Genomic DNA, 14,241 nt, shown 5'->3' on the forward strand with positions numbered 1-14,241 from the left:
TTGTTTTATTTTATTTTGATTTTTTTGGCCTTTGAGGATTTCTATTATTTACTAAGAACGTAGGAAGCCATTAACAAGTATATTTTATGTAGGATTTGACCCAACTATAGCAAGAGGGTCCTCAGGATACCTGGGCCTCCATACAGCTGCCAGGGAAGTCCATGGGGCTTACTTCTTTGACCATTTTGAGTGCAGGAACTTATTCATGCTAATATCCTCAGAACCCAGCTTGGAGACCATCTCATTCCTGGCAGGTGATAAATGACTTTTTTAAAATGAATGATAAAAATGAAAAAATAAAATAAAATAAATAAAATGAATGATAAAAACCACACCCAGCGTTCTCCAGGTAGAAGTTAGGACTTAGAGGTACAATACCTCTTTCCAGCCACTTAGGGAGCCATGATTTAATGTCAGCCTTGAATGCCCAAATCCTCTCTCTCCCCAGTCCTAGGTTATCTCTGGCCTGTGGCTGCTATCAGGGCAGGAAGGAAGGGGAGGAAGACAATGGGACAAGGCCTGTGTGGAAAGCACACTCACTGACCCTGGCTTCCCCAGTTGGCTGTTCACTGTTGCCCTCACCCATCAGCTCTGGTCCCCATGTCTCCTCTTCTTCTACTTTGAGAATAATTGTCTCCCCTAGACCTTTTCCTACCCAGGCCAAAGAATAAAGATCATAGTTCAATAGTCCTAGCTCAGCTCTTTTCAACAGCCCAGTCAGCCTATGTCAAAGACTTCATGTACCAGTTTAATAAACAGTGGCCACAGAGGTAACAATAATAACAATAGTAAGGAACAGTGTTTGTGCCAACAGCAGGACAGCTCATTTTCCATTATAACTGATTTCTTGTTCAGATGGGCTTGGGGATGGGTGGGGAAGGAGAGGGTTTGCTCAGACCCTTTCGTGCCTCTCTCCAGCCCTTGGTGATCCGGGCTCTCAGAAGAGCATCTGTTTCCATTCATTAGAGTAGAAGGTTCCTTCTTGGCTTAGCAATGCCTTCTGAGACCTCAGCCTGGAAGCTGGCTTGTTCAGTGGGCTGTGTCTCTCCCACCTTGGGATGCTGGGAGCGTCAGAGGCAGCTGAGCTGGGGCTGCTGACTTCCTGGGTGCCTGTGGGCTATGGGGTCTCTTACAGGAATGGAGGTCCTTTGCTGCACCAAGATATGCTGAGGGTGTGGGCAGAGATGTGTGCCCAAGGGGGCTCTTGCTCTGTGCCTGACTTCTGGGGGATCCCCAGGTGGGCAGGGCGGGGGGGGGGGGGGAAGCAGTTGCCAGCACTGCAGGGGGCAGCAGCATCATGGATCAGACTAGAATAAAAGAGACCAACAAAGAAATCAGATGATTGGAAACTGGACAAAATGGTGGCATGCAAAATTAAATCTCCTTTTCTGAAGCTTTTTGCTCACCTCTCTACCCTCTAGATGCCTTTCCACCCACCTTCTTATCAGAATCAGTTCTCTGGAAAATGTCTGATAGTCTCATTCTGCCAGAGAACAGAGAATGGTAAAGCTGGGGGTGTTCCATACTCTTTGCATTTAATGGGAATCTCTGATCTAAGGAATTTCATAATGGTGGCATCCCAGGTTGTCACTTGCTGGGAAAGAAGATTGTTGGGGATGTAAGGGGGTATCTCAGAGGCATGAAGCCACTGAGGATGGTTTGGTACCCTCAGAGGAGAGGAAGGGAGGGAGGGCACAACAGGTAGAGCAAACACCTCACCTTCCGGACATTGTAGATCCAGCTGAGATAGGCTGTGGCCTTGGTGTACACTCCCGGGGTACTCGGCTCCCCACAGCCATCGCCCCAGCTCACGACGCCCACTACTTGCCACCGGTCAGAGAGATACATCAGAGGTCCACCGCTGTCACCCTGTGAGAGGCCAGAGCAGGGGCTGCTGGAGAGGGCAGGCAGGGCGGGGGTGGAGGGGTGGGCTTCTCCTTCCTCCCCTGTCTGCACTGGCCCATCTCTCTCCTGCTCTCCAGAGCGCTCTGCTGTTCCACCCCCACCCCTTGTGCTCATGTAGTTCTTGCAGCCTGCAATGCCCTTCCCTTTGGGGCAAAAGGGTTCTGGGGTCAAGTAAGTTGTGGGTGTGCTCTTAGCCCTCTCTCGGAGATCCACAACTTGGGCTCTAAGGGGTTCTGTGGTAAGGGAGCCTGATTATCTTTGTTGTTTTTTTTTAATTTATTTTTTAATTAATTAATTTATTTTTGGCTGCGTTGGGTCTTCGTTACTGCATGCGGGCTTTCTCTAGTTGCGGCGAGCGGGGGCTACGCTTCGTTGTGGTGCGTGGGCTTCTCATTGCAGTGGCTTCTCATTGTGGAGCACGGGCTCTAGATGCGTGGGCTTCAGTAGTTGTGGCACGTGGGCTCAGTAGTTGTGGCTCACGGGCTCCAGAGCGCAGGCTCAGTAGTTGTGGCGTATGGGCTTAGTTGCTCTGCGGCATGTGGGATCTTCCCGGACCAGGGCTCGAACCCGTGTCCCCTGCATTGGCAGGCAGATTCTTAACCACTGCGCCACCAGGGAAGCCCTGTGATTATCTTTGTTTAACCGAGTAGTTCCCAGATTTATTGAACCACTTCAGGACCTATTTCATGTCAGCCACTGTTCTAGACAATTGGGATTCAATCAATGAAAAGAAGATCCCTGCGCTAAGGGAACTTGGAATCACATGGAGAAACAGAGAGAGAGAGAGATAGAGAGGAGAGAGAAAGAGAGACAGAGAGAGACAGAGAGACAGAGAGAGAGAGGGTGAGGGGGAAACAAGCAAACAACAAAACAGACAAGGAAATGTCAGATAGTGAAAAGTGCACTTATTTGGGTGTCCTTCTTACCAGCTCTTATAGCCCCTGGGGCTTCTTGCCTCAGAACCCGATAACTCTATAGCTGAACTGCCTGTTTATTCACCACCACCCCCAACTGTGAGCTCCCTGAGGGAAGACGCTGTCCCCAAAATTCAGCATTTACCTGACATCAAGTCATCAAGAGACTAAGAGATGCCTCGCGAGTGAAGGAATTTAATGACTGAGAAGCGGGTGGGAGTAGGGTTTGGGGTTTTAATGAAAATGCTTCAGAAAATCCTCTGGGTGGGTATGTGAGAATATATTCAGGGATTGGCCAGTGGGATGGGCTGAGGGGACGGTGCACCAGGGCTCATCCAGCATGAGATGGGTTTTCTCTAATGTAGTTCAGCAGCTTGAGGACAGCTGTAGAGAAAACAGACCTGGGGTTCCTGCCCTCTAGGGGCTCATACTCTTTTAAATGATGGGAAGTAAGAGCGGGTGGGGAGGGCTTCCCTGGTGGCGCAGTGGTTAAGAATTCGCCTGCCCATTCAGGGGACACGGGTTCGAGCCCTGATTGTGGAAGATCCCTCATGCCGCAGAGCAACTAAGCCCGTGCACCACAACTACTGAGCCTGTGCTCTAGAGCCCGCGAGCCACAACTACTGAGCCCATGTGCCACAACTACTGAAGCCCGTGCGCCTAGAGCCCGTTCTCTGCAACAAGAGAAGCCACGACAATGAGAAGTCCGTGCACTGTCTCCGCAACTAGAGAAAGCCCGCGCACAGCAATGAAGACCCAACATAGCCAAAAAAAAAAAAAAAGAGCGGTTGGGGAGTGTAACATCATCTTTGCATGTGAAATATACATTTGAAATCTTTCTGCTTCTATCTATCTATCCATCCATCTATCCATCTGTCCTTATATCTTTATCTGACTATAGTCCTTCCCTCCCTCTCCTCCTTCCTCCCTTCATCACATACTGAGTGCCCACCATATGCAAGACTTCATGGGGGGCATTCATCCTCTGAGCTTTTTCTTCAGGGCAGATATCCCCTATCTCTATAATTCCCTCATGATCCTTGGAGGCCCCACCTGGCAGGTGTCCACACCGCCCTCCGGGATGCCTGCACACAGCATCTTCTCGGTGACCTCCCCCTGGTACGCATCCTCTGCATTGCACCGAGTGCTGTCAATGAGCTGGACAGATGCCTGCAGCAGTATGTCAGATATCTTCCCTGGAGGTTGAAAACACACTCACATACCCATTCTTGCCTTCAACCCCCAGCCCAGGATATTCTCTGGGTTGCCTGGTACCTTGGTGCTTGGACCTCCAGGATGGGTTTTTCTAAAGGATGGTCCTCCTTCCCATCACTTTCGGGAGGTGCTCACTTAGTCCTGTGGTTCTGAGCCTGGGACTTACCTCCGTTCTGTTCTGTAAAGCCCCATCCGCTGACCCAGAGTGGGGTGGCTGGAGCGAGTTCCTCGTCAGAGAAGGGCAGGCAGATGGGCCTGACTGTGCCTACCAGGAGCAAAGAGGAAGAGGGGACCCAAGGTTCAGGAGAGCCTGGCAGCTAAGCCCTCTGTAAGTGTTGACACCACGGTTTCTATAACATACATTTCATGGGATGTTAATAGAAGTGTCATGAAAAAAAGGTTCTGTGGTCAAATAAGTTTAGAAAATGTGATTAAACAAAATAAAACAAATTGCTTAAAAAATTAAAAAAACTTCTCATATCATTAATATACTAATGTGCTCCAGGAAGAGAGCTATAGTATAAAAATGTTTTCCAAACTTATATGAGAATGGAACCCTTTTTTACCCAAGGGACCAGTGTCCTGTGGAAGCTACCATTGGAAATGCTGATCTAAATACTACCCAATGTAAACATGAGTCATGGAACAGAGCTGTTCAAAGAATCTATGGGCTGACTTAACAGTAATGAGTCCCTGCCCCTGGAGGAGAGCAAATGGGCCCAATGACCCCTTGGCAGGGAGATTGTGCAGGCTCTTGCCATTGATCAGGGTGGAGGATGGATTAGGTCATCTTTTAGGTCCCTCACAACTCCAAGATTGGATGAATCTGTGATTCTCACTTGAGGTGCTCCACGGGGAGAAAACAGACCTCAGAAGAATCTGGCAGGGGTGGGGTCGGGTGTCAGCTGATAGCTCAAGGAGGCCTCATGGCTTCCATGATGTTAGGCCGATACATTTGCAAGAAACAATAGGCAAACTGAGGTCTTGAGAAGAGAAGTGATGTGCCCAAGGCCGCTTAGTGAATGAGCTAGTGGCGGGGTTGGACTTCTGTTCCCAGGTGGCAGCTCTCACCGGAGAATGTGAGCGGGAGCTGCAGCTTCACGAGGGCAATGTCCTGCTCTTTGGGGGACGTGATGTTGGGCTCAGTGATGAAGATCTTGGCCACAGGCAGGGAGGGGAAGTTGCCCATTTTGTCTGAGCCGGCCATCACCTTCCAGTTGGACACATCGAGACGCTTCCTGGGGACGGAGACAGTGCGGTTCAGGTCTGAGCCAAGCATGAGGAGGCTTTGCCAGAGGCTGGGTCCCCAGGGCCCTGGGGAGTGGGGTGTTGGATGCCGCTGCCTTGGGAGGTAATGATGGTGAGGGCAGGGGTGGTGGAGAAGGGGCAGTCTGAGGGATCGCATGTCAGATTCTAAAGGAGAATTTGATCCTTTTCCCTGGTGAAACCTGCCCAAAGAAACTTCTAACTGGAGGGCTGGGGAAGGGGCTGTTCCCAGTGCCTGAGCTCTGGGTCCTGACACTCTCTCCTCCAGCGCTTTTTACTGGCCGTGTTACTCATGTGGTACTTGCACTGTGGTCTGTTCCATTGTGTACTTGTCTTCCTCCCGACACCAGACACAGCTGAGTGTGCAGGAGTCATTTTCCAGGGAAAGGTTTATAGCTTTTGTCAGATTCTCCGAAAAGGTTAAAAATCACAGGCCTGCACCGTGTGCTCCTCCAAGGCAGTGATGGAGTCTGATGCATGAGGGTACATAGTACCTAGTAGGTACTCACAGGTGTTGAATGAATGAACGAATGAATGAATGAATGAAGGTGAAGAGGACCTGGAGCGGTCTTTCCCCAGAGGTATGGGCAGTCCTGTCTCTACTGGCCTGTAAGAGAATCTCTCCTGTTTTTTTTTAAGTTTCTGAATATAATGAGGGAGTGGCAGTGACTCTAGACCTGGAACCCCTTCCTGGAAGACTGGCAAAAAGGGAGAGAGTTCTCAGGACTCCAGGCAGATGAGAAGAGCTTTTGTGCAGTGAATGATATGGGGGTAGAGTGAGGACACTGGGAACCTGGTGGCTTCCCAGCTGGAAGGGAAGAGGTCAGCCTTGGTGACCAGCTCTGCTCAGACCCCCAAGGCCTAACAAAGGACATCATGTCCAGTGTCTCACAGTGGTGGCCACACCCTGGTGCATGGTCTTTAGGGGGAGGGGTGCGGTGGGGGAGGGCATCGGAAAACAAGTTGGGAGACAGGGGACCCAGGCACTCAGGCCCCTCTGTGGCTCTGACCCCCGAGGCGCCCTCGTGTGGGCCTTACCGGAAGCAGTGGGCTGCCGTGAGGATCCAGTGCGGGTCCAGGACGCTCCCTCCACAGATGTGTCGTTTGTCATACTGGATGCTGACCTGCCAAGGCCAAGAATCCACAGAGGCCATCTCCCCACCCACCACCCGAGGGACCTTCAGGCTCTCTCCGCAGGCTGGACTCAGTAGGAAGGAGGGAGAAAGCAGGAGTCAGACTCTTGCGAGTGGGGACTGCCTCCCCTTAGAGCCCCCAGTCTATCCTGAGCAGGGCCCTTAGGACTGGGACCGGGGGTTGGGTCAGGGTGGGAGGACCACGCCAATTTTGAATCATTCACAGGGAGATATTGAGTGTCCCAGACCACAGGCTTTCCCCCAGTCTCCCTCTCCTTTTTTTTTTTTTTCAGCTTTGTTTGAGTTTAGGAGTTGATATTGTGAACATGGGCGTGTCCATTGTGCTGGGCGTTCATGACCTTCAAACTAAACAGGGATGCAGAATTATGAAAGTCCTGCCCAAAGGGCTGTCCCCAGCTCCTCCCACTGAGTAACAGTAAACAGACGCCCACAGCCTGCTTTGGGATTAGAGAGTGGGAAGAAAGTTCCAGAAATGGATCTTCCCATCCTTAACTCACCTTTCTCCAAGTCCCTTCCCCCTGCTGAGAGAGTCTCCCAATTTGACATCCTGTTCCCTCTTTCACATCCCACTCTCCTGGCTCTCACATCTGACTCGCAAACTCTTAAAAAAATCTCCAGTTCCACCTCCCCGTCCTGTTCTCAGCCTCTCCAATCCTTCTGGCAGTTGCTGCCACAGTGGTGGTTCTAAGGGGGAAAGGCTACCACCCTTTCTGGGCCTATGCCTGGTAGGGGCTTTTCAAATACCATCTAATTCCAGACACTGTTTTCTACATGTCACCTCACTCCCCCACTCAAAGCCCCTCAGCACCCCCCTTTGTCTGTAGGGAAGAGTTTAAATTCCCCCTTCTGGCAGCCTTCTGCTATCCTTATATAAAGTTTCTGTCTAGCCAAATCGATCTGCTGCTAGCTCCCTAAAAAGTCTTTCTGTTTTTGCTCCAGGAAGGGCCTGTCCCTGAGATACTGTCTCCTCTCCTGTTTATCTAGATCACTGATCATTCAGCAAATTTGAATTGTGTGCCTACAGTGTCTCAAGGATGCTGGGAAGAGAGTGGTGGACAAGACAGAGAGATGGACATGGTCCCTCCCTTCCTGGAGCCTACAGTTCATTCTGTGATGTTTAGCCTGGGCACCTCCTCCAGGTCACGCAATCCCTGGGGATTTTCCTCTCTTGGCATTTCCACAGCCTGCCTGGTTGTTGGCCAGCTTTTCTTGTTGACGTGGTTCGGTTTTGTCTTCTCAATGAGACAGAAGGCTCCTCAAGGGAGGGTCTGTGGCTTAAGCCTCTTTGTGACTCCAGGGCTGTTCAGCTTAGCACATTGAATGATGTGAACATTCATTCATTCATTCATTGACCAGCCACCATGAGTCAGCCCTCACTCACCAGGTATCGTGGGGGTCACGTGATAATGACTAAGAGTCTTAGCATCCAACAAGGAAGCATGTACACTGCTAAACTGCAAAGGCAGCGAGGATGACCTTTCTCCTCTCAGGCGGCCCAGTTTCCGGCCATCCTGCCAGGCTCCGCTCGGTTCTCCCATGAGGCTGGTGGGATGAGCAGGGCCACAGTGCTTGTTTTGCCTTCTGATCTCCTCTCAGAGCTAGGGGGTCCCCCGGGATCCTCTTGGGTAGTCGGACTAAAGGGCTTCTTGGGAAGATGAACTTCAGAGAGGTCAGGTGAATTACTCAAGGTCACACTGGAAGCCAGCGGATCTGGTGCCCAGGTCTCCTGACCCTCCCCCCGCCCCACCCCAGGTGCAGCTCTCTCTGAAGCATGTCAGCTGGGACCACTGCTCAGCTTGGTACTTCCTGCACGTGGCCTTGCACCTCTCTCTTTGCTCAGCCATTAGCTCCTGAGGACAGAGGCCTGGCAGTGCTGATACATTCTAACCGTCGGACGAATCTTTGCTAAATGGGATGTGGGTAATCAGATCTTGGACAGATGAGCTGATTGTGACAAAGGAGGTTATGTGGGCCCTGGCCAGAGGTGGGAGGGGGTGGAGGCCCAGTCCTGCCCTTTCCGGCTTTCCTACTCTCTCTCGTGGGGCTGTGCGCGGACAGTAAGAGGGAGGGAGTTCTTACCGTCAACCACTTGAAGGAGCGTTACCTACAAGCCCAAGGCCAAGGGAGTAAGGTTGGGACAAAACAGAGTGACCCCTGGAGTCTGAGGGATTTAAGAATGAGGATGAAGTTCTTCTTCCCTGCTTCTTGCTGGCCCAGGACCCAAACCCTCAGAGATGGGGCGTACTCACCAATGCACTGCAGGGAAACCAGGGAGCCTGAGAGACAGGGGCTGGAAGGGAGACACAGGCGTCCTGTGGTTTCGGCTTGTCCCTTGGCTGGGAGGCAGGGACTCAGGTCTCCCAGCACTATTGACTCAAGTCCCCTCCCAGGACCCGGGAAATCTGGAACCTGTATGGTGGGGCTGTATAGACCCTGTACTTTCACTCAGTTCAGTGCGATTTAATGCAATTGGATTCTACAGCACTACTGATAAGCATCTACTGTGTGCTGGGCCCTGCCTGAGTCACAGCCCACCCCGGGCTCTTAGCAGCCTGAGATGGAAGAGAACAGAGGCTGGGGCAGTGTCTGCTGCACTGCGGGCTCTCCAAACAGAAGAGGAATGGGATTTCGATGAAATTCCAGGCAAATGATCATTCTGCTCCTATTCCTATCCTTTTCAAGATTTACTCTTTGACGAATAAGCAGCCCTCAGCAACATCCCTGAATGCTGAGAAGCCAGCATCCTCTCTGAGTCACTCTGCTGCAGGGTGACAGTTTTCCTGTCAGTGCCGGGCTCTGACTCGGGGTGGTAGGCACGGGAATGGTCCATTGACAGAGGCCGTGCAGCTTCTCCTCTGGAGAGTTGGAAATGTGGGGAGGGCTTACTCTGGCCTGGATGAGAGGCAGGAAGGACAAAGTGGCCTTTGGAATCTTGCCTCTTGGGCTTAATAGGGAACATAAGGCCATAGGAAACAAATTTGGTTTTTTATTTGACTGATGAAAGGCCACCAGCTTGTGGACAGCACACTTTGTCCAGCTGCCCCTTGTATTAAAACAAAGAGTCAATACAGAAAACCTCTCAGAAATGTGATGCTCTGGCTTTTGGTATCTGACAGCCTGCCTGGGCAGGAGTTCTTTTTGTTGTCTGGCTTAAGTTTCCCTTGCTAAGTCTGTTCAGGGCGGGCTGGCTGCAGCCCCGATGGCATCGGCCTCATGTGAGCCTTTGTGGGCCAGAGGTGTCCTCTCACTTACCCATTTGAGTTTTGCACCTGAAGCTCCTGCATGTTCTCTGTGATTTTGACAACATCCAGGTCTTGGGCTGGGCCAATCTCCACGGCTCTGAAGGTGGGTTTGCTGCTCATGTTGGGAGGGAAAGAGAGGGAGGGAGAGATGTGAGCTGGGGCAGGAGTTTAGACCAAGAGGGTAGGAGTAGTCCCCACTCCCAGGAGAGGGGGCAGCAGAGAATTCTGGGTACGGCGTGGCAGGGGAGTGGAGGTGGCTTGGTCAGTGAGGGTGGTGACTGCTTTGCTAGATGACAAGGGATGGTCCCTTGGCATCCCAGGATCCAGCCCTGGGCACAGTGCTGATGTGGACTTGTTTTCTCAGGCAGGGAAGCCTGCTCCTGAACCCAGAGCCCTGGAGAAATGTTATGGATGTCCTTTTATAACTCCCAGCTCTGTCTCTATTCCAAATGTCCCAGCAGTTTCTTCTGGTTCACAGCGAGGGGAACAAGGAGGCAAAAGAAGCAGGTTAGCTCTCCCCTCACCTTGGAGGGAACTGAATGTGGATATGTTGCTCTCCAAACAAGGCATCTGGTCTAAATTTGGTAGTGGGGTACATTTATGGTCCCTCTGGAGGTAGGACAGGCCGAGATCAGCCTTCACATGCATCCAGACAAACATTTCTCTCATTTGGACCACTCTCCCTCTTCCTCTCCTCTAATCCATGCTTGTCTTTATCAAACCTTGGGTGTCAGTCTTCCCTCCTCCAGGAAGGTTTCCCTGATTAATCCCATCTTTCTGATGGTACCTGTACTGAATCTGCCTCTTTCCCACCTCTCCTATCCTTCCCCATCCAGCCATGCTACACAGAGCTAGTATAAACTCTGTATGCAGGCTCGGGTCAACCTGAGGCACTGGCTGACTGGCACATTCTCACATTCCCAGCCAGGAATCTGGCACTTCCTGGATGACCCAGGCATGGCACCTGGAAGACTGAAGTCTAGCAACGTGGGGTTTTGTGCTGAGAGCCCTTAGGACTGAGGTTCTTGTCCTGGCCCTGACACTAGCTTGCTATGTACCCTTGGTAGGTCATATTCCCTCTCTGGGTCTCTCTAAGCCTCAGTTTTCCTCTCTATAAAATGATGGGTGGACCAGATGATCTCTAGAGTCCTTCCCACATTGAGCCATCTATAGGGTTTTGTGGTCCTGGGACAAAAAGGGCCACGTAGCCAGGGAAATCTGAGACCCAGAAGGAGAGATCATGGCGGAAATGGACATTCCCAGGAGAGTTAGCCTCTGTTCACCAGTTACATCCTGATGAATAATTCTGCCCAGCTTTGATCTTGTAGAGCTCAAGAGAGAGATGGCTTGGTGCCTTAAAGAGCTCCAGAAGGACAGAAATTGCAGGAGCCTTTTACCTTAAGAGCCCCTGGAGACACCCTGGTTTCATAATCAAGCTGCAGCCTGCTATGCTGGTACAGCTGACGCTGCAGTTGGCTGGACTGCAGTAGGGAGGAGGGGGGGCTGCAGCCAGAAGGCTGGGCTGGGGTGGCTGCTGGGGGAGGGGAAACAGCAGGGACAGGACGTGCCTTCCCAGCTCTCCTTGAAAGTGAAGGTGGTAGGGTATCCTCTTCAGTGGGTACTGGATGTTGCACCCCATGGAGGGGCAGAGAGCAGGAGAAGTCTGATAACCAGACAGCAGAAGGGGCAAATAGGTCTGATGGCTCAGTAATGGCTGCCTGCAGCACTTACTGAAAAAGGACCTTGAGGCTGCTCTAGGGATTGACGGAAGCGGGTTCTGTGATTGACTGATGGATGATGTCTGCTTAAGATTTATCATTTCTACCTAGTCTCTGCGTCCAGTTTCTCAGGATCCTGAAGTTGGGGGCTTGCCAGGAAGAGATTATCCCCTGTGCAACTGAATTCATGGGTTCTTTTCTATCCTCTCCAATTAGGCTCTGAGTGATCAACTGTCTCCCCTCCCCTCCCTTTATAAATGAAACCTCCAGAGAAGAGAGAATTACCCAACCGAGAAACAGAAATGCTTCTGATGCCCAGGAATTAGGGGGTCTTGGGCACAAATGCCAGCCCTCTCGCTCCCAGCTACTATCCAAGCAAGTTACTTACCTTCTTTGAACCTACTTCTAAAATAGATAGAATAATAACTACCTTTTTGGTTTTTGCCAAGATCAAATGAATATAAATATATAATGCTAATTACCCTTCTTATAATTATATCCTTTTTCATACAGTGAAGATTTAAAACTGCTTTTGAAATTTGCTGAGAAAGCTGAGATTGCTGATGAAGGCCCAGTGAAATCAGGTTCATTTAAACTAAATTTTAACCAATGGGACTTTGAATAAGTAAATAAGACGTTTGTATTCTGGGGCAGGGACAGCCACTTTGCCAAGCCAAGAAGGAGTGAGGATTGAGGAGTAAAGGAAAGGATTGCAAAGGAGCTTGAACTGTGTGTGTGTGTGGGGAGGGGGTGGCAGTGGGGGTGGGGGAGGGGGAGGGGTGGGGCAGATATCCTCTCTCTGGTGCCTCATAACCATCCTATGAGGTTGGTATTGCTTCCCCCAGTAACTCTTGAACATATTGAGGCTTAGAAGATTTAACTTCATGCTGCTCATAAGGGAAAGTGCTTCAAAAGCAGTTCTTTCTGACTCCAATACCTATATTTTTAAGGAAAGAGGGAGGAAGGAAGAAGGAAGGAGAGGAAAAGGGGAAAGAGGAAGGAAGAAAGAAAGGGAGAGAGGTCATGGGGTGAGGTGACAGCCTCCAGAGCCTTGGGCTGGGTACCTGTCATAGCCCATCTGCCCACAGGCTGTCTTGGCCAGAGCTTCTGTGAAGTTGTCGAAGCAGGCGGAGGCCCAGTTCTTTGTGGCCAGGTCCAGCACCTGCAGGGTGGATCGGTCCCTGGAGAGGCGGACTGGAAGGGGAGGAACCCGGGTCAGCTACGGGCAGGGACCCATTTGGCCTCTCTCCCACAGAATTCATCCTGTGACCAGCCCAAACCGGTAGCCCAAACCCTGCCAGGAACTGGGGAGCATCACAGAACACCAACCCTTTCAACCTCAAGGGAAGTTCCTCCATTTGGCTTTGCCAGATTGAGTCTCATTCTGACGGCAGCTAGGGTGACCAGATGTCCTGGGGACAATCTCCATTTTGACCTTTGCCCTGGCACAATTATTAATAGCTCTTTATACGTATAAGTTTTGATGATGTATTACATGGCTTCCCTACCCATAGTTCACACAGCTTGCCTAGCCTGGGAAAACTTCTCAAAGAGGAATGTTGCTCTTTTTCCATGTAAGGTCAGAGAGGGGAGTGCTATTGGCAGTAGGGTGGCAGGGCCCATAGGCATTTGACTTCTGATAAAAAAGAGCAAATACACAGGAAGTTACTCAGCCTTGCCCCACAAAAGCCCCCATCACCCGTATCCTGGGCTGTCTTTTCTTTTCAGAGCCCAAGTAATAGGTGGATCAAGTTGGGCTAGAACAGTCCAAGAAAGAACCTGGGTTTTTATGTTTGAAACATCTCAATATTCTTCAAAGGACCTAGCTCAGTCTTGTTCCATAATGTGTTACAACTTATTAGATAAGTGTGTAAACACTTATCTAATGAATAGAGGGATCAATAGCTGGCTAACGGCCTTAATGGTCTCTTTCTAGTCCCCTTGAAATAATAGGTTTCAGAGAAAGGAGGGAACTCCCCAAGGTCATTCCATTCAGCACCCAGGAGCAGCAGGAATGGGGCAGGATCACTTACAATTTCCTGTCCCCTCTGGCCCACATTTGTTCATCAAAATTTACTGAGTGTTTGCATGTTGAGTATTGGGGACCTAGTAGACAAGACATGATCCTGTTTTTAAGAACCTTACAACGGGGAAGGAAAGTGACTAGTCAGGTGGCAGATGCTGTGCAGTGGACCAAGGGGACCTGAGTCGACTTCCTGCCCTTCCCACTCCCCTGGCCCCACAGTCCCTGGACTCACCTGTCACTGGAGGCCCATCGGGGAATTTCTTGACGCAGTGCTGCTCATCCTCCCCTGAGGCACAGTCCTGCTGGCCATCACACACCTGCCCCCTCTGGATGAAATGGAGGGGCTGCCCGCAGAGGAAGTAATTGTCCAGAACCACCTTGACTAGAAAGCAAGGGCAGGGAGGGGCAGAGAGGGCTGATGGTCAAGCAGGCAACCCAGGGGCAGGAGAGATTGTTTCCCTGAAAACATGCTGGGCCTGGAGACAGGCAGAAGTGGGTTCCAGGCCCAGTTCTGTCACTTAGGAGCTGGTGTCCTTGGTCCTGAGCCTCAGTTTCCTCATCTGTAAAATGGAGATAATAACATCTTTCCCATCCCTAAAGATGGCTGAGGAGTCAATCAAGATCATGTGTGGGGAGCAATTTAGAAACAGTCCCCACTAGCTTCTCAACCCCAAGTGTTGGCACAGTGCCTCTGAGGATGGAGAAGACAGCGCTGGGCCTGGAGTCTGAAGACCTGAGTGCTGGCTCTGCCACCTACTGTGTGAATTTCGACCAATCGCTTCCCCTTTCTGGGCCTCACAA

The 14,241-nt window shown here is 50.9% G+C and overlaps 1 protein-coding gene across 9 annotated transcripts in view; it reads right to left on the reverse strand.

The window, feature by feature from the left end:
* Positions 1 to 727: 727 nt before the first annotated feature.
* Positions 728 to 14,241, reverse strand: part of TMPRSS4 (transmembrane serine protease 4) — a 37,967-nt gene continuing 24,453 nt past the window's right edge. The window contains exons 4-13 of one of the 9 annotated variants that reach the window (XM_036861025.1): positions 13,673 to 13,822; positions 12,479 to 12,608; positions 9,707 to 9,808; positions 8,704 to 8,744; positions 6,339 to 6,498; positions 5,106 to 5,272; positions 4,201 to 4,299; positions 3,873 to 4,015; positions 1,720 to 1,869; positions 728 to 1,307 (exon numbers count right to left, since the gene is read on the reverse strand). In XM_036861025.1, coding sequence (XP_036716920.1) covers positions 1,296 to 1,307; positions 1,720 to 1,869; positions 3,873 to 4,015; positions 4,201 to 4,299; positions 5,106 to 5,272; positions 6,339 to 6,498; positions 8,704 to 8,744; positions 9,707 to 9,808; positions 12,479 to 12,608; positions 13,673 to 13,822 — 1,154 coding nt within the window. In that variant the 3' untranslated portion in view covers positions 728 to 1,295. Of the gene's footprint in view, positions 1,308 to 1,719; positions 1,895 to 2,424; positions 2,658 to 3,771; positions 4,016 to 4,200; positions 4,300 to 5,105; positions 5,273 to 6,338; positions 6,499 to 8,703; positions 8,791 to 9,706; positions 9,809 to 12,478; positions 12,609 to 13,672; positions 13,823 to 14,241 lie in introns of those variants that run through there. The other 8 variants (XR_005020938.1, XM_036861026.1, XM_036861028.1 and 5 more) reach the window with 8 other exon arrangements.

This window comes from Balaenoptera musculus, chromosome 8 (assembly GCF_009873245.2).
Source record: "Balaenoptera musculus isolate JJ_BM4_2016_0621 chromosome 8, mBalMus1.pri.v3, whole genome shotgun sequence".
Classification (NCBI taxonomy): Eukaryota; Metazoa; Chordata; class Mammalia; order Artiodactyla; family Balaenopteridae; genus Balaenoptera; species Balaenoptera musculus.